General features: G+C 45.1%; 1 protein-coding gene and 3 gene segments (V, D, J or C); 1 reads left to right on the top strand and 3 right to left on the bottom strand.

Annotated features, from left to right (window-relative positions):
- Positions 1-177: 177 nt before the first annotated feature.
- On the top strand, positions 178-5718 carry rnmt (RNA (guanine-7-) methyltransferase). Its single transcript, XM_028427018.1, has 11 exons — positions 178-457; positions 863-1023; positions 1114-1243; positions 1325-1450; positions 1526-1641; positions 1810-1991; positions 2137-2301; positions 3362-3479; positions 3619-3720; positions 3801-3834; positions 5418-5718. The coding sequence occupies exons 2-11, from the start codon at positions 871-873 to the stop codon at positions 5453-5455; spliced, it is 1164 nt and encodes a 387-aa protein (XP_028282819.1). The 5' UTR covers positions 178-457; positions 863-870; the 3' UTR covers positions 5456-5718.
- Positions 5719-6998: 1280 nt separating this feature from the next.
- On the bottom strand, positions 6999-7477 carry LOC114445161 (immunoglobulin kappa variable 4-1-like). The segment is given in 2 exon segments: positions 6999-7336; positions 7425-7477. Coding segments are annotated over 2 exon segments (390 nt in total).
- A 391-nt stretch (positions 7478-7868) lies between these two features.
- On the bottom strand, positions 7869-15474 carry LOC114449949 (Ig kappa chain V-III region MOPC 63-like). The segment is given in 5 exon segments: positions 7869-8480; positions 9301-9334; positions 13728-13741; positions 15020-15334; positions 15423-15474. Coding segments are annotated over 5 exon segments (744 nt in total).
- Positions 15475-15876: 402 nt separating this feature from the next.
- LOC114449813 (Ig kappa chain V-III region MOPC 63-like) lies at positions 15877-25937 on the bottom strand. The segment is given in 4 exon segments: positions 15877-16484; positions 17305-17342; positions 25452-25797; positions 25886-25937. Coding segments are annotated over 4 exon segments (765 nt in total).
- Positions 25938-26658: the final 721 nt, after the last annotated feature.

Here is a 26658-nt window from a genome sequence, read left to right as displayed (position 1 = left end):
AATAATAATAATAATAATAATAATAATAATAATAATAATAATAATAATAATAATAACAATAATATGTAAATAAATATTAGTAGATAAAAAAAATAAAATAGTAATAAATGTGGGACTTTAGCTCCAGGTCCTCAAATCGTTTTTCTGCTTTTTATTTGTAGGAGGACTGACGTCACTCAGTGACATCCGGGGATGCGGTCGATGGTGGGCACGTGTTTGAGGACGAACAGAACTTCGGGGGTAACTGGTGCGGTTCGAGGTCCACGACACAGACGAGCCCGCAGGCTGAGAAACGGCCTCGGCTGCGGCGACACGAACCTCCCGAGGGGAAGAACGATCGTCCTTCTGTAAGCTTGTTTTTTTTTTGCCGCCATGTTGTTCCAGATGAGACGCAAGAATATGACGTACGAGCACCCGGAAGCAGTTCAGAGCGCACGCGTCCTGTTTGCGCTGCACCGTGAGTTCTTTTCTCTCTTTCAACTTTTAAACACTTGCTGCTGTGTTTGTGTTTGTCAATAAGCAGCTGGCGCGTTCGGTCCGCTCGCTGGTTCTGGTCCCAGCCGGGCCGAGCAGCTGTGTGTTCGTCTTTCCAGACTAGACCAGAGTAGAAACCCAGAGTGAGCTCGGTCCTTTTGTGATGTGCTGCTGCACTTATTAGCCTGTGAGCAGACTAGGATCAACAATCAGTCCTTTCATTTCTTTGCAAGCGCTTCTATTAGTTCTGCTGGAGAAAGAATCAGAATCTTTTCATTACTGAGTCTTAGTCCTGGTTCTGATTCTCATTGTTCTCGCGTTTTGTTTTAAGCTACGCACACAGTGACAGTTACACACCGACTGAGGAGCATGTGACATCTGCTTTCAGGGTGAAATATGGATGTTTTGTTGAGGAAGGATGGAGGAGAGGAGGAGGAGGAGGAGGAGGAAGGGCCGAGTCCTGGAGGAGGACGGCGGGGTCAGAAGGCACAAATGAAGAGGAGACATGAGGAAGAGGAGGAGGAGGAGGAGTGTGCTAAGAAGAAGCTGGTAAATTCTCAATAGTTTGGACCAGCATTTGAACAGGATGTTATTGATCTGTTAGGTGGCGGTATTGACGGCGTGTCATTGATCTGTCAGGTGATCGACCACAGTGTGAAGGTGGCAAGTCACTACAACAGCCTCCAGGAAGTGGGACTCGCAGCTCGCAGCCGAAGCAGAATCTTTTTCATGAGGAACTTTAATAACTGGATGAAGAGCGTTCTGATAGGTATCTGATCAACACTGCTCATCATCAGTCAGCGCTTCATGTTTGTTTCCTGATGACCCGAATGAACCTGTTGATTGACAGGGGAGATTCTGGAGCAGGTGCGGGCGGGAGGATGTCGACGGGTGTCTGTGTTGGACCTGGGTTGTGGAAAAGGAGGAGACTTGCTTAAGTGGAGAAGAGGAGGGATCGATCACCTGGTCTGCGCAGGTGCTGATATGTTTGTTTACTGAGTAACTGCATGGTAACTTTTCTGTGGTACTTACTGTGGTTGTGCATGTTCAGATATCGCAGGAGTGTCTGTGGAACAGTGTCAGAGCCGCTATGAGGAGATGAAGAGGAAAAGTCACATCAATGAGAAGATCTTCAAGGCCCAGTTCATCACTGCAGACTGCACCAAGGTAGAACAGCTTCATCTGAACCCGTGTAGATGCTCCCGTAGGTCGCCGTGTGACCGTTGATTGATAAGTCAGTGTCCCTGAACTTACCAAGGACCCCGTACGCTCACATGTATCACTGGTCCTTCTCGGTGTCTCTTGAAACCATTGTGACCTTTGACGTTTGTGCAGGAGGTTTTGTCAGAGAAGCTGGAGGACGCCGAGCTACAGTTTGACGTCTGCAGCTGCCAGTTTGTGTATCATTACTCCTTTGAAAGCGAGCAGAAGGCTGACATGATGCTCCGGAATGCCTGCGAGCGCCTGAAGCCCGGAGGTTTCTTCATTGGAACGACGCCAGATGCCTTTGAACTTGTGTAAGTGCAAGGATTCCTTGAAACTCTGTGCTCAGTGCTTTGATGCTTCCTGTTTGTGAGCATGAAGAATGTGTTCTGTCTGTATAGAACTCTGTGCACGTTAACTCTGGTCCTGCTTCTCTGTCCTCCTCCTCCCCGTCTGCAGAAAACGTTTGGAGGCCTCAGACTCTCTGTCGTTTGGTAACGAGGTTTTTAAAGTCTCCTTTGGGTCCAAAGGTGACTACCCTCTGTTTGGATGTCAGTATCACTTCAGCCTGGAGGATGTTGTGGACGTTCCCGAGTTCCTCGTCTACTTCCCTCTTTTAGAACAGTAAGATATTTTTTTTGTGAATGCACAATGCAGACGTTAACCAAACATCGATGGACCACACATCGAACCAAGATTACCATGTCAACAGAAACAGAATGCAGTCATTTAATAATTATATATATGTATATATGTGTGTGTGTATATATGTGTGTGTATATATATATATATATATATATATACACACATATATATATATATATATATATATATATATATATATATATATATATATATACACACACATATATATATATATATATATATATATATATATATATATATATATATATATATGTATGTATATATATGTATATATATATATATATGTATATATATATATATATATATATATGTATATGTATATATATATATATATATATATATATATATATATATATATATATGTATATGTATATATATATATATATATATATGTATAAAGATGTTTCGAGTGGCTTCTTCAGTTCTGCTTCAGATCTGCAGAGGTTCTGCAGAGGTTCTGTGGATTTAGTTTAAAGGAGAAAGGCTGAAGCATTCAACCCTAAAACTACCGTCCCCACAGACACGTCTGGTGGTGGGAGCATCAACCCAGTTGGTCAGGCCCCCCTGTTAATTAATGTATCAAGGACCACATCAAAGCTCTGAAACAAAACATCAGCCAATCAGCATTTCACAGCTGTGATGTAGGGGTTGATCATTTTTGATCCATAGCTGCACTGACCACAACTTCAGTAAATATTCAGATTTATAACCCCTCCTGTGATTGGTGCTTGTAAAGTCCACCAGGTGTGTTACACTCTTTGAGTTCTTTGTTTTTACTGATTACATTGTACAGGAAGTGAGTTTCTTAATGAGCTTGGATTGGGCGATAATCCTCTGTTGTGGACTATTTGTCCTATTTTTTTTTTTAAGTATCACATGTTTTACATTTTCTCTTTGCATTCTGTTCCTATTTACATTTCACAGCCTGTCCACTTTTTGCGAACAATGTTTTTATCGGATGCTTTGAAAAGTGACGTGTGCTGATATCGGCTGTAACTGTGTTTGGCTGTGCTGGCAGCATGGCCAAGAATTACAACATGCGGCTGGTGCTGAGGCAGAGGTTCTCCGAGTTCTTTGAGGAGAAGGTGAAGAAGGAGCATCATCGCAGCCTGATGATGAAGATGACGGCTTTAGAGGTACAGCGGTGCATTCTCAATAATCAATAATAATGCAGCCAATTATTAACGAATATCATCTGTTCGGTTGCTACTGAAGAGTAATGAGCTGATGAAGCTTGTTGTGAGGATCCCTGTAACATACCACGTGTGTTTTCAGCCATTTCCCTTGGAGGATGGAGACGGTCAGACCACAGGCAGCAGCGGGGAGTACCGCCATGCCAAAGAGCACTGCGCCCGAGCTGGAGTGAGGCCACCAGTGGTCAGTCTGCCGCTGTTTCCACTGTGCTTCAGTCGGCTTTGTCCATTTCTGTTCAACATTTTTTCTTTTTTTGTTTTCAGGGAACGCTGAGCAGATCGGAATGGGAAGCAGCCAGTAAGTTTGTATTGTTTTTATTTAGCCTTTATTTAACCAGGTTGGTCCCATTGAGATCAATGGTCTGTTTTACAGGGGGGACCTGGCCAAGAGCATTAGTTACATTAAACGCCTTTTTGCCCAGTTCAGTTCGAACTTTGGGGACTAATAATTGCAGAACATCCATTGAACGGAGATCATGACTTCCATGTTTCTTGTTAAAAGACGAGAAAGACAAGAGGGGTGATGCCTAGAATCGTTTTGTAAATGAATAAATGCAGAGGCGTCGGGCGTATAAAGACGTCCAGTTCACTTCAGCGCACACAATGGTGAGTGACGGGACCACATTTAGTAATGAACCTTAGAGCCCCGTGATAACCACCGTCCAGCATGGCAAGGCAGCGATCAGAAGCATTCATATACCACAGATCTCCACAGTCGGCAACAGGCGGAAAGGTTTCCACTAATTTTAGTTTCACACAAAAGGAGAAGCAAACCTGGTCTCTGTAGTCAAATCCTAATAAGAGCAACATGTTGAATATGATCCTTAAAAGATAGCTGGTCATCAGTTTCTCTGTCATTACATTAAAACACATCAGAGGCCAGCACTGACTTGCTGTTCAAGTTCAAATCAGCTACCCCTTAACCCACCTAACCCAAAATAAAAAAAACACAAGACGACTGTAGTTCACTGTTTGTAAGGTGACCTCTGATACCCCGTTCACACTGGGGAAATAAATCTGGCTAAAGCGGGATTAGGGCCGCATCCAGATCAATCCAGATGTGTTTTTTTCTGAGTGTGAACACCTCGAATCCGGCTGTATCCAGTTTGATTTCAATCCGGCTAGATCCATCCACGAGAGGTGGATCTAGCCGGATTGGCTCAAATGTGGCTCAGGTGTGAACGCAAATGTGGCGAGCGAATCCGGCTAGCGATGTGCTACTTCCGGTTAGTGACATGATACTTCCGGTTAGTGACGTGCTACTTCCGGTTAGTGACATGATACTTCCGGTTAGTGATGTGCTACTTCCGGTTAGCGATGTGCTACTTCCGGTTCACAGGACAAAAAAAATGCATGACGCATGCGCACACACGGTCTGGAGGACTGTATATTACAAGGCGCCACCTAGTGGTTTGGAGGACTGCAAACAAGCTGGATTAAGCCGGATTGAGTGCAGACACGCTTGTGTGATAGCCAGATTTGAAAATGGGTCTGAACATATCCAGCTTAAAGACTATCCAGATACAATCCTACTCTAGCTGGACTGACTTTCTCCAGTGTGAACGGGGCCTTTGATAACGCCTAACCTTCATTATACATCCGGAAGCGACCAGAAAATGTACATAAAACTCAAATCATGACATTGTCCAAGTTATTGAAGTTGGCAATAATCATTTGTAATGCTTTTCATTATTTGATTAAAGTGTCCTACAAATGTTTTCCTTTGTTAAACTTCATGGAGATTTGTCGTTTTACAAAAAAAAACCTGGACCGGGTTCACACAAGTGTTCAAGTACATAAGTATAGTTTGTGACCAGTATCGATACAGTGTGTGTGCTTAAAGGCCAGCCGAGGGTTAACTACAGCTTTTGTTCTGTGCAGGTATCTACTTGGTGTTTGTTTTCCAGAAGATCTCCTGATGCTGAAAACAAACGTCATCCGTGCTGTACTCGTGGCTGTACAGCGTGTCATTCATTTGTTAAAATGTTTTTGTAGGTGTGAATTCTGAATACAGTAAAATTGAATGTCGCTGTGTTTGTTTATTGCGTACGAGAGCAGTTAGGTCGGGTCAGAAGAAGAGTGCAGAGGATTAGCGTGAGGCCGATATGAAACCATGTAACTCATTGGCTGGTGAAGCCTGTGTTGTTTTGATGATTGTGTAATGAAGAACTTTGTGAAAATTTTTTGTGTCATGATTGTTTATGTATCTCAGTAACATCGTGTTTTCTTATTTTAAGTATTTCTTTGTTGCTACAATACATCGTTGCTCCTTCCACAAAACAACAGTTCTCAGTAGAACCTCAAAGGAAGACGAGGGTTTACCTTGACATGTTTCGACTGCTTCCTGCAGTCTTCTTCAGAAGTCACGTGATGTCACCGGGGACGTGTCCGCCAGCTGATTTTCCCAGGTGTCCCAAAAGTAATCGGCAACGAGGACAACAAATTCAAACGTTGCATTAAGGAGGCAATCGAAATCAGGAAGCGGGCCAACGACAGGACAGACATTCACACTGTCCCACACCTGGGACACTGTACTGAGGAGACCAGACTGCTGTCCCACACCTGGGACACTGTGCTGAAGAAGCCGGACTACAGGTGCCGCTGTTCCCCTACTACCTGGAGTAGTGGGAGAATGGCGCCACAACCTGCATAAAATCAGCTGATCAGGTGACTGATGATCAGCGGACACGTCCCCGGTGACGTCACGTGACTTCTGAAGAAGACTACAGGAAGCAGTGGAAACATGTCGAGGTAAATAATGCAGAAACACATGAGCAAATGTTCCATTAAACAGAAAAACAGAGGTCTGGGTAAAGTTGCCAACTGTCTGTGTTGCGGTTCTGAACAGTGTCCTGGGTGAAGTAGGCCTGCGATGACCCCTAGTGGTAAGTATGTGTGAGTAGCAGTGAGTCTCATCAGGAGTGCTGAATAAATAGTTGTGATATATCACGGCAATCACACACACATGCACTGCTATGTCCTTGTTTGTTGCACCACTTTAATTTTGATTTAATTTCAGGCTTGTTGAGCCCGTTTTGGTCCAAAGAAAGAAGAGGCCAGTCCTGACTGGGGCTCTGCAGGTAAGTAGCAAATGTTAAAAGCTTTGATAAACCAGAATCAGAAAGCCTTTATTGTCATTATATACCAGAGCACACAACGTGATGTGGGAGCGCTGCTCCATTTGCTGTTTTCATAAAAAAAAAAATCAAAACTTTAAAAGAGTGAATTAAATAAAGTACTAAAATAGAAATATAGTCAAGTATTAAAGTGAGTAAAATGAATAAAGAAACCTAACAAATATTCAGCATTAAATATTTAGATATGAAATGATTTTCATTCAGTGTAAATATGAATTGTTGTATTTTCAGAGTAAATTGCTGCAGTTTTTATTCAAACCTTTGTTAGAGTGCAGCTGCTGATCAGTTCCTCTTTAGCTGTGGGAGGTTTTTGTACAACTCTTTTTCACTGTGTGAAAACAGCTTGACTGTTGATTTCATGATAACTCTGACAGTAATAAACTGCTGCATCTTCAGCCTGAACTCCTCTGATGGTCAGAGTGAAGTCAGAGTCTGATCCACTGCCTGAAAAACGATCTGGAATCCCTGATTCTCTGTGTTTTGCCCAATAAATGAGCAGTTTAGGAGCTGCTGGTTCTTTCTGTTGGTACCAGTGTAACAGATCTTTACCACTGCTGCGTCCAACATAAACCTGTGGTCTGACTCTACATGTGATGGTGACGGTGTCTCCTGGAGCAGATCTCTGTGCTGCAGACTGAGTCACTGTGACCTGTCCTCTGGACTCTGAGGACACAGAGACAGAGACATAAAGCAGCGTCTTCACGTCAGAGGGACGGATGTTGACAGAGGACTTTGATTCTCTGGACTTTACCTGTGAAGCAGCAGCAGAGGAGAGTCCAGACCAGGACGCAGGTCAGAGTCATGTTTCTGATGAGGTGGGTTTGTGCTGTGATGAAGGACAGCTGTCAGTCATCCAGTGTTCAGCTGTCAGGACTATAAAGTCTGTCAGAGCACTGGAGCATGCTGCTGCTGATGCAAAGTGGCTCTCTATGGAAATTAACAGACAGTTTCAGGAGCATCAGCTCCATCTAGTGGGCGGGAGTGTGTTACTACACCCTATAATGTTTAATGTCTCCAGTGCAGATGATGGAAGTGATGAAGATGAGGAGTCTGTGCTGATATAACCTTCATGTAAAATCCACCTTTGTGGTTCAGCTGCAGTGGTTTCCTCTCAGACAGACTCTCTTTATTATTCTCCTCCTTTGACTTTCACTTCAGCTCAAACAACATTTATTGATTCAAACACAAAAACAGCTGAGTGGATGAAAAAGTCTTTATTGTGATGAAAGAATAGAAAATGTGACAGAAGCATGAGAGTGAAGAAAGAGTAAGTCACTGATGATTCTAATCAGGAACTCGTCCACATGTTGGATGTTCAGTCATCAGTCAGTGTTCTTTTGTTCTTGTTGTTTACAGTCATCATGGTTCTTCTCTAAAGTTAACACGACAAACACATGAAGTCCAAACTTTGTTCACTTGTTTCTAAATGTTGAAGCGACAGGGATGCAGACAGAGAGTCACAGAGAGCAGAGAGAGACTCAGGACTGGGAGCACTGGTTTGTGCTCAGTGTGTGTATCACTGGATTCTGGGAGCCCTGCCTGGCCTCACAGGTCACAGAGCCCGCCGTCCTCCACTGGTCCACAGAGAGCCTCAGGGTGCTGCTCCAGCTGTAGCGCCCGTCGTCCTGCAGCAGCGCGGTGCTCCGGCTCTGCTCCGAGCTGTCCCTGTTCTGTTTGTCCACCTTCCAGGACAGGGTCCAGTCAGAGGGGAAGCCTCTGTCAGCCAGGCACAGCAGCGTGGCCTGGCCCTTCTGCAGCTCCTCTTTGGAGGGGGGCAGCACCGTCAGGGAGGGGGGGACTGGACCCACTGGAGGAGGAGGAGGAGGAGGAGACAGAGAGAGGACATGAAGACAGAGAACAGAAAGTCCAGCTGCTGGTCCTCAGAGGGGAGGAAACTGCTCCTCACTGTTTCACTTCCCTCTCTGAGCTCGGTAACCACGGCAACAGACAGGCATCACTGCTGAACCGTGGCAACAGACAGGTTTCAGTACTGAAGGTAAAAAGCTCCTGAGGGACATGATGATGGTTCTAATGAGGATTTGAAATGTTTCCAATGTTTAAAAACACATTTTACACAAATGATTCCAACAACATTCAACAATGACTACATTTAAAATACTGACATGTGTTTTCTTTCAGGTTTAAACTTTCTCTGTGTATCAGTCATGAGCTAAACAGCCTCCAACAACAAGAACAGATCGGAGTCATCCAGTAAAGACTCAGTTCATCCACTGTGAGCTGAACACATGTTGTTTCTGTGGGTTTGAGCAGCAGTCAGAGGTTCTTACAGTCGACCTCCAGTCTGGTTCCTCCACCCAACGTCCACCACAGAGACACAGACTGATGGAGGCGTCCTACAAAAACCTCTGACTGCACACAGACGGGCGCTCCGACTGTCTGACCGAGCTACACTCCTCAAAATCCAGCCGTTAGAAGCAGAAGCAGTCAGCCCCCTCTGAACCATCCTCATGGGTTCAATTCAGCACAGTCACTTTTTACAGTCACTGTGTGTTTGAGCACCAAGAAAATTCAACATAAAGACTGAAAGATGGTTTTTATTTGTTCTGTCTGATCAGAAACGGACACAACAAATAAGAATTAGTCTGAAATGAAAAGTTTCAACTTACCTCCAACATCCAGTCTGGTTCCTCCACCGAACGTGTACCACAGTGATTCAGACTGATGGAGGCGTCGTACAAAAACCTCTGACTGCACACAGACACACACTCTGACTCTGAAACACTGTGTCTGTCACACTCAGCTGATCAATGTGCAAATCAATGAAACGACTGAAGATTCTGACATCCATCACTTTGTTCTGATTGAAAAACATATTGATTCCTGATCAATGATCCAATACAGTGATTGATCCATTGATCAGCAGCTGATCAGACCGATCCCTGTTCATTTCCATAGAGAGCCACTTTGCATCAGCAGCAGCATGCTCCAGTGCTCTGACAGACTTTATAGTCCTGACAGCTGAACACTGGATGACTGACAGCTGTCCTTCATCACAGCACAAACCCTCCTCATCAGAAACATGACTCTGACCTGCGTCCTGGTCTGGACTCTCCTCTGCTGCTGCTTCACAGGTAAAGTCCAGAGAATCAAAGTCCTCTGTCAACATCCGTCCCTCTGACGTGAAGACGCTGCTTTATGTCTCTGTCTCTGTGTCCTCAGAGTCCAGAGGACAGGTCACAGTGACTCAGTCTGCAGCACAGAGATCTGCTCCAGGAGGCACCGTCACCATCACATGTACCACCAGTCAGGATGTTTTCTATAATGGTGTTGCTTACCTCTTATCCTGGTACCAACAGAAAGAACCAGCAGCTCCTAAACTGCTCATTTATTATGTAGATCACAGAGAATCAGGGATTCCAGATCGTTTTTCAGGCAGTGGATCAGACTCTGACTTCACTCTGACCATCAGAGGAGTTCAGGCTGAAGATGCAGCAGTTTATTACTGTCAGAGTTATCATGCCATCAACAGTCAAGAAGTGTTGACACAGTGAAAAAGAGTCGTACAAAAACCTCCCACAGCTAAAGAGGAACTGATCAGCAGCTGCACTCGAACAAAGGTTTGAATAAAAACTGCAGCAATTTACTCTGAAAATACAACAACTCATATTTACACTGAATGAAAATCATTTTCAAACATCAGAGTGAACCTCTGTCGGCTGATCAGTTCATTTCACACACAATGAAACTAGCGATCATTTGAAGCTCTGTTAGCTCATGTTGTGTCTCTGAGTTGTGTCAGATTGTTGTGTTCTGCTGGTTTTGTGTATTTTTGTTTTAATGACTTCAACTTAATGATCCCAGTTGTTTGTTTAAAGGCTGCAGCAGAGGAAAGTATTGATGAACTACAGCCTCTGATCTATGTGAATGTAGCCCAGTGTAAAAATGAAAGGGAGTTAAATAAGGTGAACCCGCACTGTTCAATGAAAGCATGATGTGGTGGATGAAAACCAGCTGAAAGTAGCTTCATGAATCCAATCATAAATATATATCAATAATATCAGTAAATGGGCAGGAAATGGTTAACTTATTGATGAAGATAATTTAGGATTAAAAGGTCGATCAATGTAGAAATAAAGCTGCAAGAATAAGCTGTGAAAACTGAAGTGATCTGAATAAGAGGTCATTACAGACTGAGCCTTTATTCTCAGCTGCTCTGTCTGATTGGTTACTGCAGCTGTCAATCAGTGTCACCTGCAGTAATTGGTCAAGCTCCGCCTTGAAGCGGGCTCGGTGTATTTCCTGGAGAGGAGGCCATGGCCGCTGTCATCTCATTTCTTCTCCACAGACCGAGGACTGGTTCTTCAGGCTCCACGCTGAACTGTGAGTTAAACCAGTTGAGTGTTACTTTGCTGAGGAAAGAGACTTTATCCACAGGTCGAGTGTTTTTCAGAGATCTGGGAGAAATGTAAATGAATGAGTTGATGTTTTGGGGAGAAGGCCAGTTAGAAGTGCCGAGTAAGGTTGTAAGGTCAAAGTAATGTTCACAGTATTTACAGAGGGAGCAGTTTATTTCAAAGGGCTGTAATTTATCATGTGTTTACTGGCTCTGTGTTTACCAAAGGTAAAGTATTGTTCTGTACACGGGGTCAAAAGTTCAGTCAACATGTGTTGAGTGTTTTACAAAGAGTTGTCTGGGATCAGTGATTTAAAGTGTGTCTAAGGAGAAAACATCTACTGTTAGATTGGATAGAGTAATCTGATTACCAGCAGAGTATCATGAGGTCACTTCAATAGGTAAACCTTGGTGGCAGCTAGCTTACACACTGAACCCTAACACCCCATCATTCCAGCTGAGGGTGAGGTGACTGAGTCTAAGGTCACAGAGAGCGGTGGGTGCTACATGAAGAGCAGCTGGTAACCCTTTGTTGTCCGAATCAGCATGAAAGTTATCATCATGAAACACAAACACTCAACATGACGACACTGAGGGACGGCCCTGGGCCTGCTGGATGATTTGCCTCCAGGTTGGCTCCTCCTACCTGGTTGAGGGATTGATCTCACCTGTCTGAGTCTGTGTGAGCAGGTCTTTGTAGAGATGGCTCTCTGGCCTGCTGCTGGTTCCTTGCAGTCCCTCTGCTGGACTTTGTGTGTGTTTGGTTTCAGCAGTTTGTTGTGTGGCTCTTTCTGTGTTGTGAGTGTCAGACTAAGAACTCTGCCAGGTTTGTGCTTTTTGTGCCGTTTGATTTGAATCACGGACGGAATCGTAGAATTGGCAGATTAAAACAGAATTTACATTTTAACACGGAATATCGTGGAATTTGACATAATTTGACTGTAGTGCTGTTTTCGTGTGTAAGAGGAACGTATGATCAGGGGGAACTGCACAGTGGCACGAGAACCCCCTTCCACAGACTCGGAAACAAAACACTGTAACCATGGTGAAGCGGCTGCATACAGCTCTGTCTTTACACTGAAAAAAACAGGGAAACTCTGTGCCCCTCAGTACAGACCCGAGCAGTTCCTGAACGAACTGTGAACTGTTGTTTTACAGATTCTGTCAACACTCCATCAACTGGAAACGTAAAGATACTAACTACTGGAGAGGCCTGAGTGCAGAGCTCCTCACAGACAGACAGACACTCACTGAGCTCAGCACACAGAGGCTGTCAATCATGTGTTTCAGTGGTGATGTCTCTGTCAGAGTCAGAATTCCTTTATTTATCACAGAGGGAAAATTTTTTAACATTAAGATTTGTCCCACAGTTACAGTAACAGCACAGACACAGTAGAGTTAAGTCAAAGTCAGCTTTATTGTCAAATCTGCTATATGTGCTGGACATACAGAGAATCGAAATTGCGTTGCTCTTCACTCCGCAACATATAACATGTAACTAAAAACTAAAGATAAATATAAAGTGTAAAAAAATGTACCTACAATGAGGCAGACACAAAATACAAGGCACAAAATGAAGGCACAATGCAGTAAGAATGCAAAAGATGTATAGTGCAAGACAGTGCAGTTGGCGTAATATAAACAGGAGTGGTTTAACTTATAATAACAGCTTATTGAGACTGGTATGAGGGGTGGGGTGTAGTGTCAGGGAAGGGGGAGAAAGTGGGGCACAGCAGGGAGAGAGTTCAGCTTCCTGACAGCCTGGTGGATGAAGCTGTCCCTCAGTCTGCTGGTCCTGGCCTGGAGGCTGCGCAGTCTCTTTCCTGATGGCAGCAGACTGAAGAAGCGGTGTGAAGGGTGGGTGCTCTGGCTCTTTTGAGCTTGCGGAGGAAGTAGAGGTGCTGCTGTGCCTTCTTGGTCAGGGATGCAGTGTTGTTAGTCCAGGAGAGGTCCTCAGTGATGTGCACACCCAGGAACTTGGTGCTGCTCACCTGCTCCACAGCAGCACTGTCGATGGTCAGAGGGGTGTGCTGACTGTGTGCTCACCTGTAGTCCACAACCATCTCCTTTGTCTTCTCCACATTCAGGGAGAGGTTGTGGTCTCTGCACCACTCGGCCAGAAGGTGCACCTCATTCCTGTAGTATGTTTCATCTCCACCGGAGATGAGACCCACCACAGTTGTGTCGTCCGCAGACTTCACAAAGATGTTGTGGGCAGCAGTGGCGCAGTGGTATAGCAGGGTTGTCCAGTAACAGGAAGGTTGGTGGTTCGATCCCAACTCCTCCCTAGTCACTGTTGTGTGTCCTTGGGCAAGGCACTTTACCTGCATACCCTCCAGTGTACTCACTGGTGTATGGCGCTCTTTGCTGGGCTGCCTTAAGCAATTTCCCCGTTGTGGGACTAATAAAGGTTTCAATTATTATTATTATTATTATTATGTTGGAGTTGTGTGTTGGCGTGCAGTCATGGGTCAGCAGAGTGAAGAGGAGGGGGCTCAGCACACATCCTTGGGGAGCCCCGGTGTTCATTGTGATGGTGCTGGATGTGTTTCTGCCGACCCGCACTGTCTGAGGTCTCCCGGTAAGGAAGTCCATCAGCCAGTTGCACAGCAAGGAGTTCAGCCCCAGCTGGTCCAGTTTGTTGATGAGCTGCTGTGGGATGATGGTGTTAAATGCTGAGCTGAAGTCTATGAACAGCATTCGAACGTATGAGTCTTTATTTTCCAGGTGGGTGAGAGCTGTGTGGAGTGCTGTGGAAACAGCATCACTGGTTGACCGGTTGGGCCGATATGCAAACTGGAAGGGGTCCAGAGAGGGAGGGAGGGCCGTCTGGATGTGTTTCATGACTAACCGTTCAAAGCACTTCATGATGATGGGTGTGAGTGCTACTGGACGGTAGTCATTGAAGCAGGCGGGAGTGGACTTCTTCGGCACAGGGATGATCGTGGTGGCTTTGAAGCAGGTGGGGACAACAGCCTGGCTCAGTGAGATGTTGAAGATGTCTGTAAACACCTCAGGAACTCCTCAGCACAGTCTCTGAGCACACGGCCAGGTATGTTGTCAGGACCAGGAGCTTTGCGTGTGTTGATCAGGCTGAGAGATGTCTTCACGCTGGCTCGGGACAGGGAGAATACCTGGTCAGTGGGAGAGGATGTGATTTTTTTGTGCAGGAGTGCTGTTGAGTGCTTCAAAGCGTCCAAAGAAGTCATTGTCATGGTCAGAAGTCAGTGATTCGCCCACCTCTAATTTTCAGTGAGCAACAATGTTTTCAAGAAGAAATGGAAGATTGATATGAGACGTGGGTTATTAAATGAGTTTTAATGAGTGTGTGTGTGTGTGTTCACTGAAGTGTGTCACTGTCATTGACAGTAAAAACTATGGACAGAGCCTCCGTGACGTCACCCGTTTGTTTCTGAAGAGCCGTTTTGAGGCTCGGTGGGAGGTTCCGGGACTTGATGACCGCCGCCATGTTGGCAGCGTCACGTCAACTAAAACTCCGAATATGGACAAAGAGGGGGAGCACGAGCGGGGTTTAGGGGGGCGGGCGATCGTGGAAGCAGGAAACTCACACTGTGATACGTCAACTGTCTGTCACTCAAGCGGCAACGCCCATAATTAGGCGTAATTTTAAGTCCGAATACAATTGAAACGAGTGAGTTGTAAAAAAATTCACCCTCCCTACAATTGACACTAGCAGAGAACCTATCATCTGAGACCAGAGTGGTTTTTTGTACCAGGCTGTAAACATGTTTTTTTCTGCTGTGAAGTCGGCCATTTTAACATGGGAGTCTATGGGAAATGACTCGCTTTTGGAGCCAGCCCCCAGCTGTTGCAGCGTGAATTACAAGTTTTGACACTTCCGCATGGGCTTCCACTTTGAGCCCCGAAGGTTGCCGCTTGGTCACTGTGTGCAGAAGCTGCAGCAGTCAGTTCCTCTTTAGCTGTGGGAGGTTTTTGTACGACTCTTTTTCACTGTGTGAACACAGCTTGACTGTTGATTTCATGTGCACTCTGACAGTAATAAACTGCTGCATCTTCAGCCTGAACTCCTCTGATGGTCAGAGTGAAGTCAGTCTTTGATCCACTGCCTGAAAAACGATCTGGAATCCCTGATGCTCTTTCATCAACTCTGTAAATGAGACGCTTTGGAGCTGCTGGTTCTTTCTGTTGGTACCAGTGTAACAGATCTTTACCACTACTGGGTCCAATAGCAACCTGTGGTCTGACTGTACATGTGATGGTGACGGTGCCTCCTGGAGCAGATCTCTGTGCTGCAGACTGAGTCACTGTGACCTGTCCTCTGGACTCTGAGGACACAGAGACAGAGACATAAAGCAGCGTCTTCATGTCAGAGGGACGGATGTTGACAGAGGACTTTGATTCTCTGGACTTTACCTGTGAAGCAGCAGCAGAGGAGAGTCCAGACCAGGACGCAGGTCAGAGTCATGTTTCTGATGAGGAGGGTTTGTGCTGTGATGAAGGACAGCTGTCAGTCATCCAGTGTTCAGCTGTCAGGACTATAAAGTCTGTCAGAGCACTGGAGCATGCTGCTGCTGATGCAAAGTGGCTCTCTATGGAAATGAACAGACAGTTTCAGGAGCATCAGCTCCATCTAGTGGACGGGAGTGTGTTACTACACCCTATAATGTTTAATGTCTCCAGTGCAGATGATGGAAGTGATGAAGATGAGGATGAGGAGTCTGTGCTGATATAACCTTCATGTAAAATCCACCTTTGTGGTTCAGCTGCAGTGGTTTCTTCTCAGACAGACTCTCTTTATTATTCTCCTCCTTTGACTTTCACTTCAGCTCAAACAACATTTATTGATTCAAACACAAAAACAGCTGAGTGGATGAAAAAGTCTTTATTGTGATGAAAGAATAGAAAATGTGACAGAAGCATGAGAGTGAAGAAAGAGTAAGTCACTGATGATTCTAATCAGGAACTCTTCCACATGTTGGATGTTCAGTCATCAGTCAGTGTTCTTTTGTTCTTGTTGTTTACAGTCATCATGGTTCTTCTCTGAAGTTAACACGACAAACACATGAAGTCCAAACTTTGTTCACTTGTTTCTAAATGTTGAAGCGACAGGGATGCAGACAGAGAGTCACAGAGAGCAGAGAGAGACTCAGGACTGGGAGCACTGGTTTGTGCTCAGTGTGTGTGTCACTGGACTCTGGGAGCCCTGCCTGGCCTCACAGGTCACAGAGCCCGCCGTCCTCCACTGGTCCACAGAGAGCCTCAGGGTGCTGCTCCAGCTGTAGCGCCCGTCGTCCTGCAGCAGCGCGGTGCTCCGGCTCTGCTCCGAGCTGTCCCTGTTCTGTTTGTCCACCTTCCAGGACAGGGTCCAGTCAGAGGGGAAGCCTCTGTCAGCCAGGCACAGCAGCGTGGCCTGGCCCTTCTGCAGCTCCTCTTTGGAGGGGGGCAGCACCGTCAGGGAGGGGGGGACTGGACCCACTGGAGGAGGAGGAGGAGGAGGAGACAGAGAGAGGACATGAAGACAGAGAACAGAAAGTCCAGCTGCTGGTCCTCAGAGGGGAGGAAACTGCTCCTCACTGTTTCACTTCCCTCTCTGAGCTCGGTAACCACGGCAACAGACAGGCATCACTGCTGAACCGTGGCAACAGACAGGTTTCAGTACTGAAGGTAAAAAGCTCCTGAGGGACATGATGATGGTTCTAATGAGGATTTGAAATGTTTCCAATGTTTAAAAACACATTTTACACAAATGATTCCAACAACATTCAACAATGACTACATTTAAAATACTGACATGTGTTTTCTTTCAGGTTTAAACTTTCTCTGTGTATCAGTCATGAGCTAAACAGCCTCCAACAACAAGAACAGATCGGAGTCATCCAGTAAAGACTCAGTTCATCCACTGTGAGCTGAACACATGTTGTTTCTGTGGGTTTGAGCAGCAGTCAGAGGTTCTTACAGTCGACCTCCAGTCTGGTTCCTCCACCCAACGTCCACCACAGAGACACAGACTGATGGAGGCGTCCTACAAAAACCTCTGACTGCACACAGACGGGCGCTCCGACTGTCTGACCGAGCTACACTCCTCAAAATCCAGCCGTTAGAAGCAGAAGCAGTCAGCCCCCTCTGAACCATCCTCATGGGTTCAATTCAGCACAGTCACTTTTTACAGTCACTGTGTGTTTGAGCACCAAGAAAATTCAACATAAAGACTGAAAGATGGTTTTTATTTGTTCTGTCTGATCAGAAACGGACACAACAAATAAGAACTAGTCTGAAATGAAAAGTTTCAACTTACCTCCAACATCCAGTCTGGTTCCTCCACCGAACGTGTACCACAGTGATTCAGACTGATGGAGGCGTCGTACAAAAACCTCTGACTGCACACAGACACACACTCTGACTCTGAAACACTGTGTCTGTCACACTCAGCTGATCAATGTGCAAATCAATGAAACGACTGAAGATTCTGACATCCATCACTTTGTTCTGATTGAAAAACATATTGATTCCTGATCAATGATCCGATACAGTGATTGATCCATTGATCAGCAGCTGATCAGACCGATCCCTGTTCATTTCCATAGAGAGCCACTTTGCATCAGCAGCAGCATGCTCCAGTGCTCTGACAGACTTTATAGTCCTGACAGCTGAACACTGGATGACTGACAGCTGTCCTTCATCACAGCACAAACCCTCCTCATCAGAAACATGACTCTGACCTGCGTCCTGGTCTGGACTCTCCTCTGCTGCTGCGTCACAGGTAAAGTCCAGAGAATCAAAGTCCTCTGTCAACATCCGTCCCTCTGACGTGAAGACGCTGCTTTATGTCTCTGTCTCTGTGTCCTCAGAGTCCAGAGGACAGGTCACAGTGACTCAGTCTGCAGCACAGAGATCTGCTCCAGGAGGCACCGTCACCATCACATGTTCCACCAGTGAGGATGTTTTCTATAATGGTGTTGCTTACCTCTTATCCTGGTACCAACAGAAAGAACCAGCAGCTCCTAAACTGCTCATTTATGCAGCAGATGAAAGAGAATCAGGGATTCCAGATCGTTTTTCAGGCAGTGGATCAGACTCTGACTTCACTCTGACCATCAGAGGAGTTCAGGCTGAAGATGCAGCAGTTTATTACTGTCAGAGTTATCATATCATCAACAGTCAAGATGTGTTCACACAGTGAAAAAGAGTCGTACAAAAACCTCCCACAGCTAAAGAGGAACTGATCAGCAGCTGCACTCTAACAAAGGTTTGAATAAAAACTGCAGCAATTTACTCTGAAAATACAACAATTCATATTTACACTGAATGAAAATCATTTTCAAACATCAGAGTGAACCTCTGTCGGCTGATCAGTTCATTTCACACACACTGAAACTAGCGATCATTTGAAGCTCTGTTAGCTCATGTTGTGTCTCTGAGTTGTGTCAGATTGTTGTGTTCTGGTGGTTTTGTGTATTTTTGTTTTAATGACTTCAACTTAATGATCCCAGTTGTTTGTTTAAAGGCTGCAGCAGAGGAAAGTATTGATGAACTACAGCCTCTGATCTATGTGAATGTAGCCCAGTGTAAAAATGAAAGGGAGTTAAATAAGGTGAACCCGCACTGTTCAATGAAAGCATGATGTGGTGGATGAAAACCAGCTGAAAGTAGCTTCATGAATCCAGTCATAAATATATATCAATAATATCAGTAAATGGGCAGGAAATGGTTAACTTATTGATGAAGATAATTTAGGATTAAAAGGTCGATCAATGTAGAAATAAAGCTGCAAGAATAAGCTGTGAAAACTGAAGTGATCTGAATAAGAGGTCATTACAGACTGAGCCTTTATTCTCAGCTGCTCTGTCTGATTGGTTACTGCAGCTGTCAATCAGTGTCACCTGCAGTAATTGGTCAAGCTCCGCCTTGAAGCGGGCTCGGTGTATTTCCTGGAGAGGAGGCCATGGCCGCTGTCATCTCATTTCTTCTCCACAGACCGAGGACTGGTTCTTCAGGCTCCACGCTGAACTGTGAGTTAAACCAGTTGAGTGTTACTTTGCTGAGGAAAGAGACTTTATCCACAGGTCGAGTGTTTTTCAGAGATCTGGGAGAAATGTAAATGAATGAGTTGATGTTTTGGGGAGAAGGCCAGTTAGAAGTGCCGAGTAAGGTTGTAAGGTCAAAGTAATGTTGTTCACAGTATTTACAGAGGGAGCAGTTTATTTCAGGGCTGTAATTTATCATGTGTTTACTGGCTCTGTGTTTACCAAAGGTAAAGTATTGTTCTGTACACGGGGTCAAAAGTTCAGTCAACATGTGTTGAGTGTTTTACAAAGAGTTGTCTGGGATCAGTGATTTAAAGTGTGTCTAAGGAGAAAACATCTACTGTTAAATTGGATAGAGTAATCTGATTACCAGCAGAGTATCATGAGGTCACTTCAATAGGTAAACCTTGGTGGCAGCTAGCTTACACACTGAACCCTAACACCCCATCATTCCAGCTGAGGGTGAGGTGACTGAGTCTGAGGTCACAGAGAGCGGTGGGTGCTACATGAAGAGCAGCTGGTAACCCTTTGTTGTCCGAATCAGCATGAAAGTTATCATCATGAAACACAAACACTCATCATGACGACACTGAGTGACGGCCCTGGGCCTGCTGGATGATTTGCCTCCAGGTTGGCTCCTCCTACCTGGTTGAGGGATTGATCTCACCTGTCTGAGTCTGTGTGAGCAGGTCTTTGTAGAGATGGCTCTCTGGCCGGCTGCTGGTTCCTTGCAGTCCCTCTGCTGGACTTTGTGTGTGTGGTTTCAGCAGTTTGTTGTGTGGCTCTCTGTGTTGTGAGTGTCAGACTAAGAACTCTGCCAGGTTTGTGCTTTTTGTGCCGTTTGATTTGAATCACGGACGGAATCGCAGAATTGGCAGATTAAAACAGAATTTACATTTTAACACGGAATATCGTGGAATTTGACATAATTTGACTGTAGTGCTGTTTTCGTGTGTAAGAGGAACGTATGATCAGGGGAAACTGCACAGTGGCACGAGAACCCCCTTCCACAGACTCGGAAACAAAACACTGTAACCATGGTGAAGCGGCTGCATACAGCTCTGTCTTTACACTGAAAAAAACAGGGAAACTCTGTGCCCCTCAGTACAGACCCGAGCAGTTCCTGAACGAACTGTGAACTGTTGTTTTACAGATTCTGTCAACACTCCATCAACTGGAAACGTAAAGATACTAACTACTGGAGAGGCCTGAGTGCAGAGCTCCTCACAGACAGACAGACACTCACTGAGCTCAGCACACAGAGGCTGTCAATCATGTGTTTCAGTGGTGATGTCTCTGTCAGAGTCAGAATTCCTTTATTTATCACAGAGGGAAAATTTTTTAACATTAAGATTTGTCCCACAGTTACAGTAACAGCACAGACACAGTAGAGTTAAGTCAAAGTCAGCTTTATTGTCAAATCTGCTATATGTGCTGGACATACAGAGAATCGAAATTGCGTTGCTCTTCACTCCGCAACATATAACATGTAACTAAAAACTAAAGATAAATATAAAGTGTAAAAAAATGTACCTACAATGAGGCAGACACAAAATACAAGGCACATAATGAAGGCACAATGCAGTAAGAATGCAAAAGATGTATAGTGCAAGACAGTGCAGTTGGCATAATATAAACAGGAGTGGTTTAACTTATAATAACAGCTTATTGAGACTGGTATGAGGGGTGGGGTGTAGTGTCAGGGAAGGGGGAGAAAGTGGGGCACAGCAGGGAGAGAGTTCAGCTTCCTGACAGCCTGGTGGATGAAGCTGTCCCTCAGTCTGCTGGTCCTGGCCCGGAGGCTGCGCAGTCTCTTTCCTGATGGCAGCAGACTGAAGAAGCGGTGTGAAGGGTGGGTGCTCTGGCTCTTTTGAGCTTGCGGAGGAAGTAGAGGCGCTGCTGTGCCTTCTTGGTCAGTGATGCAGTGTTGTTAGTCCAGGAGAGGTCCTCAGTGATGTGCACACCCAGGAACTTGGTGCTGCTCACCTGCTCCACAGCAGCACTGTCGATGGTCAGAGGGGTGTGCTGACTGTGTGCTCACCTGTAGTCCACAACCATCTCCTTTGTCTTCTCCACATTCAGGGAGAGGCTGTGGTCTCTGCACCACTCGGCCAGAAGGTGCACCTCATTCCTGTAGTATGTTTCATCTCCACCGGAGATGAGACCCACCACAGTTGTGTCGTCCGCAGACTTCACAAAGATGTTGTGGGCAGCAGTGGCGCAGTGGTATAGCAGGGTTGTCCAGTAACAGGAAGGTTGGTGGTTCGATCCCAACTCCTCCCTAGTCACTGTTGTGTGTCCTTGGGCAAGGCACTTTACCTGCATACCCTCCAGTGTACTCACTGGTGTATGGCGCTCTTTGCTGGGCTGCCTTAAGTAATTTCCCCATTGTGGGACTAATAAAGGTTTCAATTATTATTATTATTATTATTATGTTGGAGTTGTGTGTTGGCGTGCAGTCATGGGTCAGCAGAGTGAAGAGGAGGGGGCTCAGCACACATCCTTGGGGAGCCCTGGTGTTCATTATGATGGTGCTGGATGTGTTTCTGCCGACCCGCACTGTCTGAGGTCTCCCGGTAAGGAAGTCCAGCAGCCAGTTGCACAGCAAGGAGTTCAGCCCCAGCTGGTCCAGTTTGTTGATGAGCTGCTGTGGGATGATGGTGTTGAATGCTGAGCTGAAGTCTATGAACAGCATTCGAACGTATGAGTCTTTATTTTCCAGGTGGGTGAGAGCTGTGTGGAGTGCTGTGGAAACAGCATCACTGGTTGACCGGTTGGGCCGATATGCAAACTGGAAGGGGTCCAGAGAGGGAGGGAGGGCCGTCTGGATGTGTTTCATGACTAACCGTTCAAAGCACTTCATGATGATGGGTGTGAGTGCTACTGGACGGTAGTCATTGAAGTGGGTGGACTTCTTCGGCACAGGGATGATCGTGGTGGCTTTGAAGCAGGTGGGGACAACAGCCTGGCTCAGTGAGATGTTGAAGATGTCTGTAAACACCTCAGGAACTCCTCAGCACAGTCTCTGAGCACACGGCCAGGTATGTTGTCAGGACCAGGAGCTTTGCGTGTGTTGATCAGGCTGAGAGATGTCTTCACGCTGGCTCGGGACAGGGAGAATACCTGGTCAGTGGGAGAGGATGTGATTTTTTTGTGCAGGAGTGCTGTTGAGTGCTTCAAAGCGTCCAAAGAAGTCATTGTCATGGTCAGAAGTCAGTGATTCGCCCACCTCTAATTTTCAGTGAGCAACAATGTTTTCAAGAAGAAATGGAAGATTGATATGAGACGTGGGTTATTAAATGAGTTTTAATGAGTGTGTGTGTGTGTACACTGACGTGTGTCACTATGTGCAGAAGCTGCAGCAGTCAGTTCCTCTTTAGCTGTGGGAGGTTTTTGTACGACTCTTTTTCACTGTGTGAACACAGCTTGACTGTTGATGTTATGTTCACTCATACAGTAATAAACTGCTGCATCTTCAGCCTGAACTCCTCTGATGGTCAGAGTGAAGTCAGTCTTTGATCCACTGCCTGAAAAACGATCTGGAATCCCTGATGCTCTTTCATCAACTCTGTAAATGAGAAGCTTTGGAGCTGCTGGTTCTTTCTGTTGGTACCACTGTAACAGATCTTTACGACTACTGGGTCCAATAGCAACCTGTGGTCTGACTCTACATGTGATGGTGACGGTGCCTCCTGGAGCAGATCTCTGTGCTGCAGACTGAGTCACTGTGACCTGTCCTCTGGACCCTGAGGACATAGAGACAGAGACATAAAGCAGCGTCTTCATGTCAGACGGACGGATGTTGACAGAGGACTTTGATTCTCTGGACTTTACCTGTGAAGCAGCAGCAGAGGAGAGTCCAAACCAGGACGCAGGTCAGAGTCATGTTTCTGATGAGGAGGGTTTGTGCTGTGATGAAGGACAGCTGTCAGTCATCCAGTGTTCAGCTGTCAGGACTATAAAGTCTTTCAGAGCACTGGAGCATGCTGCTGCTGATGCAAAGTGGCTCTCTATGGAAATGATGGAAAGCTGGTTTGCCTCTCTCTCAGGCTGGCTGCAGTATTTTCTCCTGTGTGGTCATCTGGGAAGTCTGCAGTTTGAAGGCAGCGAGCTTTGAGCTCCAGGTCTTCTAGGCATGGAATGAACAAGTTGGTGACATATTGCAACATCTGTCTTTTTCCATTCTTCAAGAATAACCTCTTTTAGAGCCTGGATGCTGGATGGAGAGTGATGCTCAACTTGTGCTTCCGCTTCTTTTAAACACGTTTTGCTAAAAAAAATTAGCACTGGGCGGGTTCGTAAAATTTGGGCTGATTTTCACAGCATTTGGTGTTTTTTTTTAGAAAATATCCGAGTTGTCATTTTATGCAAAAAGTAAATGTCATTTGATTAATTGAAATAAAAATGGCGGTGCCCTCCCCCTCATATTATCAGTCTGTTTTAAATTGATCGAGTGGCATCAAGCATGACGGTCATTGGTCCAATGGCAACATGAAATCCTACTGGTCAGTGGAGTGAAGAGGTCAACCAATCTACATGAACATAAACATCAGCCACACTCAGACCGGCAGTTGTTGGAGGTTTTGACGTATCAGCCCGCTGACCTGGCTTTTACTGACGGTGGCCTGATCCTCAGTGTTCAGTCCAAGAGAAGCTCACAGATAAACACTGCTGCTGAGCACAGGCCATTTCCATGAACGGAACACTGTGCTGTTCTGTCTGAACTGAATCACTGTGACGAAGTAATAATGACTGATTCATTCACCTGATGAACATGTTAGAGAGAAACATTTGATAGACCTACACTCATGTCCCTGTGTGTGTGTGTGTGCGCACAATGTGCACCTTTAGGTGAGGGCAGGGGTCAAGTCATTGAGATTTTGCCTGCATTATTTTACAGTAAGTTGGATTCTAGTGTTGGGTTAATCACATGTCTGTTGGTATTGAATGGTCAGTCTATGCTGTTGCCTGATTGCACTCTTTGCTTGTTTGTGTTACTTTGTTTAGTTATTTAGTGCTGCAGCAAAGTTACGTGTGCTTATGACGTGTTTTTCTTGCATGTGGCAGTCTGAACGTTAAGATTCTAGGGAGGTTGTGATTTGGGCTGTTGTTTTTCGCATTGGGCGGGTTTTACGTTCAGTTTGGGCTGGAAACTGTCACTCAGATCTGGCAACCCTGACCCCAACACCAGCAGCACTCATGCAGCCCCACATGAGGACACTGCCACCACCATGGTTCACTGTAGGCACCATGCATTCTTCTTTGAAATCCTCACCTTGACGACACCATACAGGTTTAAAACCATTAGTTCCAAAAACAGTGATCTTTGTCTCATCCCTCCAGAGTATAGAGTCCCAGTAGTCTTCATCTTTTTCAGCAAACGGTCACTCCAGTTTGCCTTTCTACCGCTTTAGCTAACTGCAGTGAACTTGCTGGCGATTTTCTTCAACCCCTCTCATCAGAAGACGCTCCTGTCGAGACGTTAACTTCCGTGGACGGCCTGGACGTCTCTGTAAGATGGTTGCACTTCCATCTTTCTTAAATGTTTGGATCACTTTTGCTGCAGTATTTTGACAGATATGTGAAGCTTTGCTGATCTTCTTGTAGCCCTCACCTTTTTTTGTAAAGAAATATTTTCATATCTTCCATAGGGAGCCATTGCTGACAGCCTTTTATAGTCACCTGTCTGCTGGACACCTCTTTAATGAATCATTACACTCACCTGTGGTTGAATGCCTGTTCATTAGAATTTTGTAGTTTTAAATGTGGCTTTTTCCCTAAGACTATAATTGGGGTGTACTCATTTTTGCAACATGGACTTGAATGAATTTGTTAGGAAAATCACTTTTTGTGTGCAAATGAACAAATCTTATTTCAATCAATGGGCCACATTTGTGGGAGTATTTTGTAGTACGGTATGTAGTGTGGTGTATTCATTTATGCTGACCACTGTACTGAGAGTGGTCAGATATGAAGTGAACCAGTGGAGGGTTGTGTGTGAGAGGCCAGCTGAGATCAATCTGTCAGTGAGGGGGGAGTGAGAAGTTCTACTGAAAGCTGCATATCAGTCCAATACAATGAGAACAGTGAGGAGTCCATCTCTGCAAGATCATTAGTGATTTTAATGAAAGCTGTCTCAGTGCTGTGAAGGGGTCTGAAGACAGATAGGAATTATTCCTGAAGTTTAGTTTCAGTGAGGTGAGCATGAAGTTCAGAAGCAACAATGTTTAAAAGAACAAATGGAAGATTGATATGAGACGTGGGTTATTAAAATCAGCAAGTTTTAAATGAGTTTCATGAGTTTTAATGTGTGTGTGTGTGTGTTCACTGAAGTGTGTCACTATGTGCAGAAGCTGAAGCAGTCAGTTCCTCTTTAGCTGTGGGAGGTTTTTGTACGACTCTTTTTCACTGTGTGAACACATGCTGACTGTTGATGTAATGATAACTCTGACAGTAATAAACTGCTGCATCTTCAGCCTGAACTCCTCTGATGGTCAGAGTGAAGTCAGAGTCTGATCCACTGCCTGAAAAACGATCTGGAATCCCTGATTCTCTGTGAGTTGCCCCATAAATGAGCAGTTTAGGAGCTGCTGGTTCTTTCTGTTGGTACCAGGATAAGAAGTAACCCGACTGTACACTACCATCTAAAGCAACAACATAACCATTGTCAACATCCTGACTGGTGGAACATTTGATGGTGACGGTGTCTCCTGGAGCAGAGCTCTGTGCTGCAGACTGAGTCACTGTGACCTGTCCTCTGGACTCTGAGGACACAGAGACAGAGACATAAAGCAGCGTCTTCACGTCAGAGGGACGGATGTTGACAGAGGACTTTGATTCTCTGGACTTTACCTGTGAAGCAGCAGCAGAGGAGAGTCCAGACCAGGACGCAGGTCAGAGTCATGTTTCTGATGAGGAGGGTTTGTGCTGTGATGAAGGACAGCTGTCAGTCATCCAGTGTTCAGCTGTCAGGACTATAAAGTCTGTCAGAGCACTGGAGCATGCTGCTGCTGATGCAAAGTGGCTCTCTATGGAAATGAACAGACTGATGATCTAAAAAAGTCTCAGTGTTGACTTTTACTCTTTTAAATGTTGATTTTATATGTGTTCTAAAAACATACAAAGTGTTGTGTTATGCAGACGATACAACTTTCTATCATGAAGCTCATTTTGACAGGAACTCTGTTCTGCTCAGCTGTTTTATTTTCTCCTTTAAACTTCATGTAGATGTGGACTGCTTCAGCACTGCTGTCAGTGTCAGACATTCATCTTTTTCAGAATTTAATGATGTGTTTTTGTGTTGTCTCTTTTATTTATATACCACATTTAATGTCACTAAAAGACTCAAAGTAAAAATTTATTCAGTAGCTCAATGAACAAAAGAACAATTTCCAAACTTTTCACAAGGCTGAGTTTTATTAAACACTTATTTAACTCCATAACATGAAGTTAAGGTTAATAATCTAACTTAGATCACAAAATCTTGAAGCAAAAATGAGTACACCCCACAACAAACCTGCTACATCTAGTGTTTTATATGTGCACCGTGATTTTTAAGGACAGCACCAAGTCTTCTAGGCATGGAATGAACAAGTTGGTGACATATTGCAACATCTATCTTTTTC

The sequence above is a fragment of the Parambassis ranga genome, chromosome 2 (assembly GCF_900634625.1).
Source record: "Parambassis ranga chromosome 2, fParRan2.1, whole genome shotgun sequence".
Taxonomy (NCBI): Eukaryota; Metazoa; Chordata; class Actinopteri; family Ambassidae; genus Parambassis; species Parambassis ranga.
The sequence above is the reverse complement of the archived record's forward strand: the minus strand, read 5'-3'. Positions and strand labels throughout refer to the sequence as shown.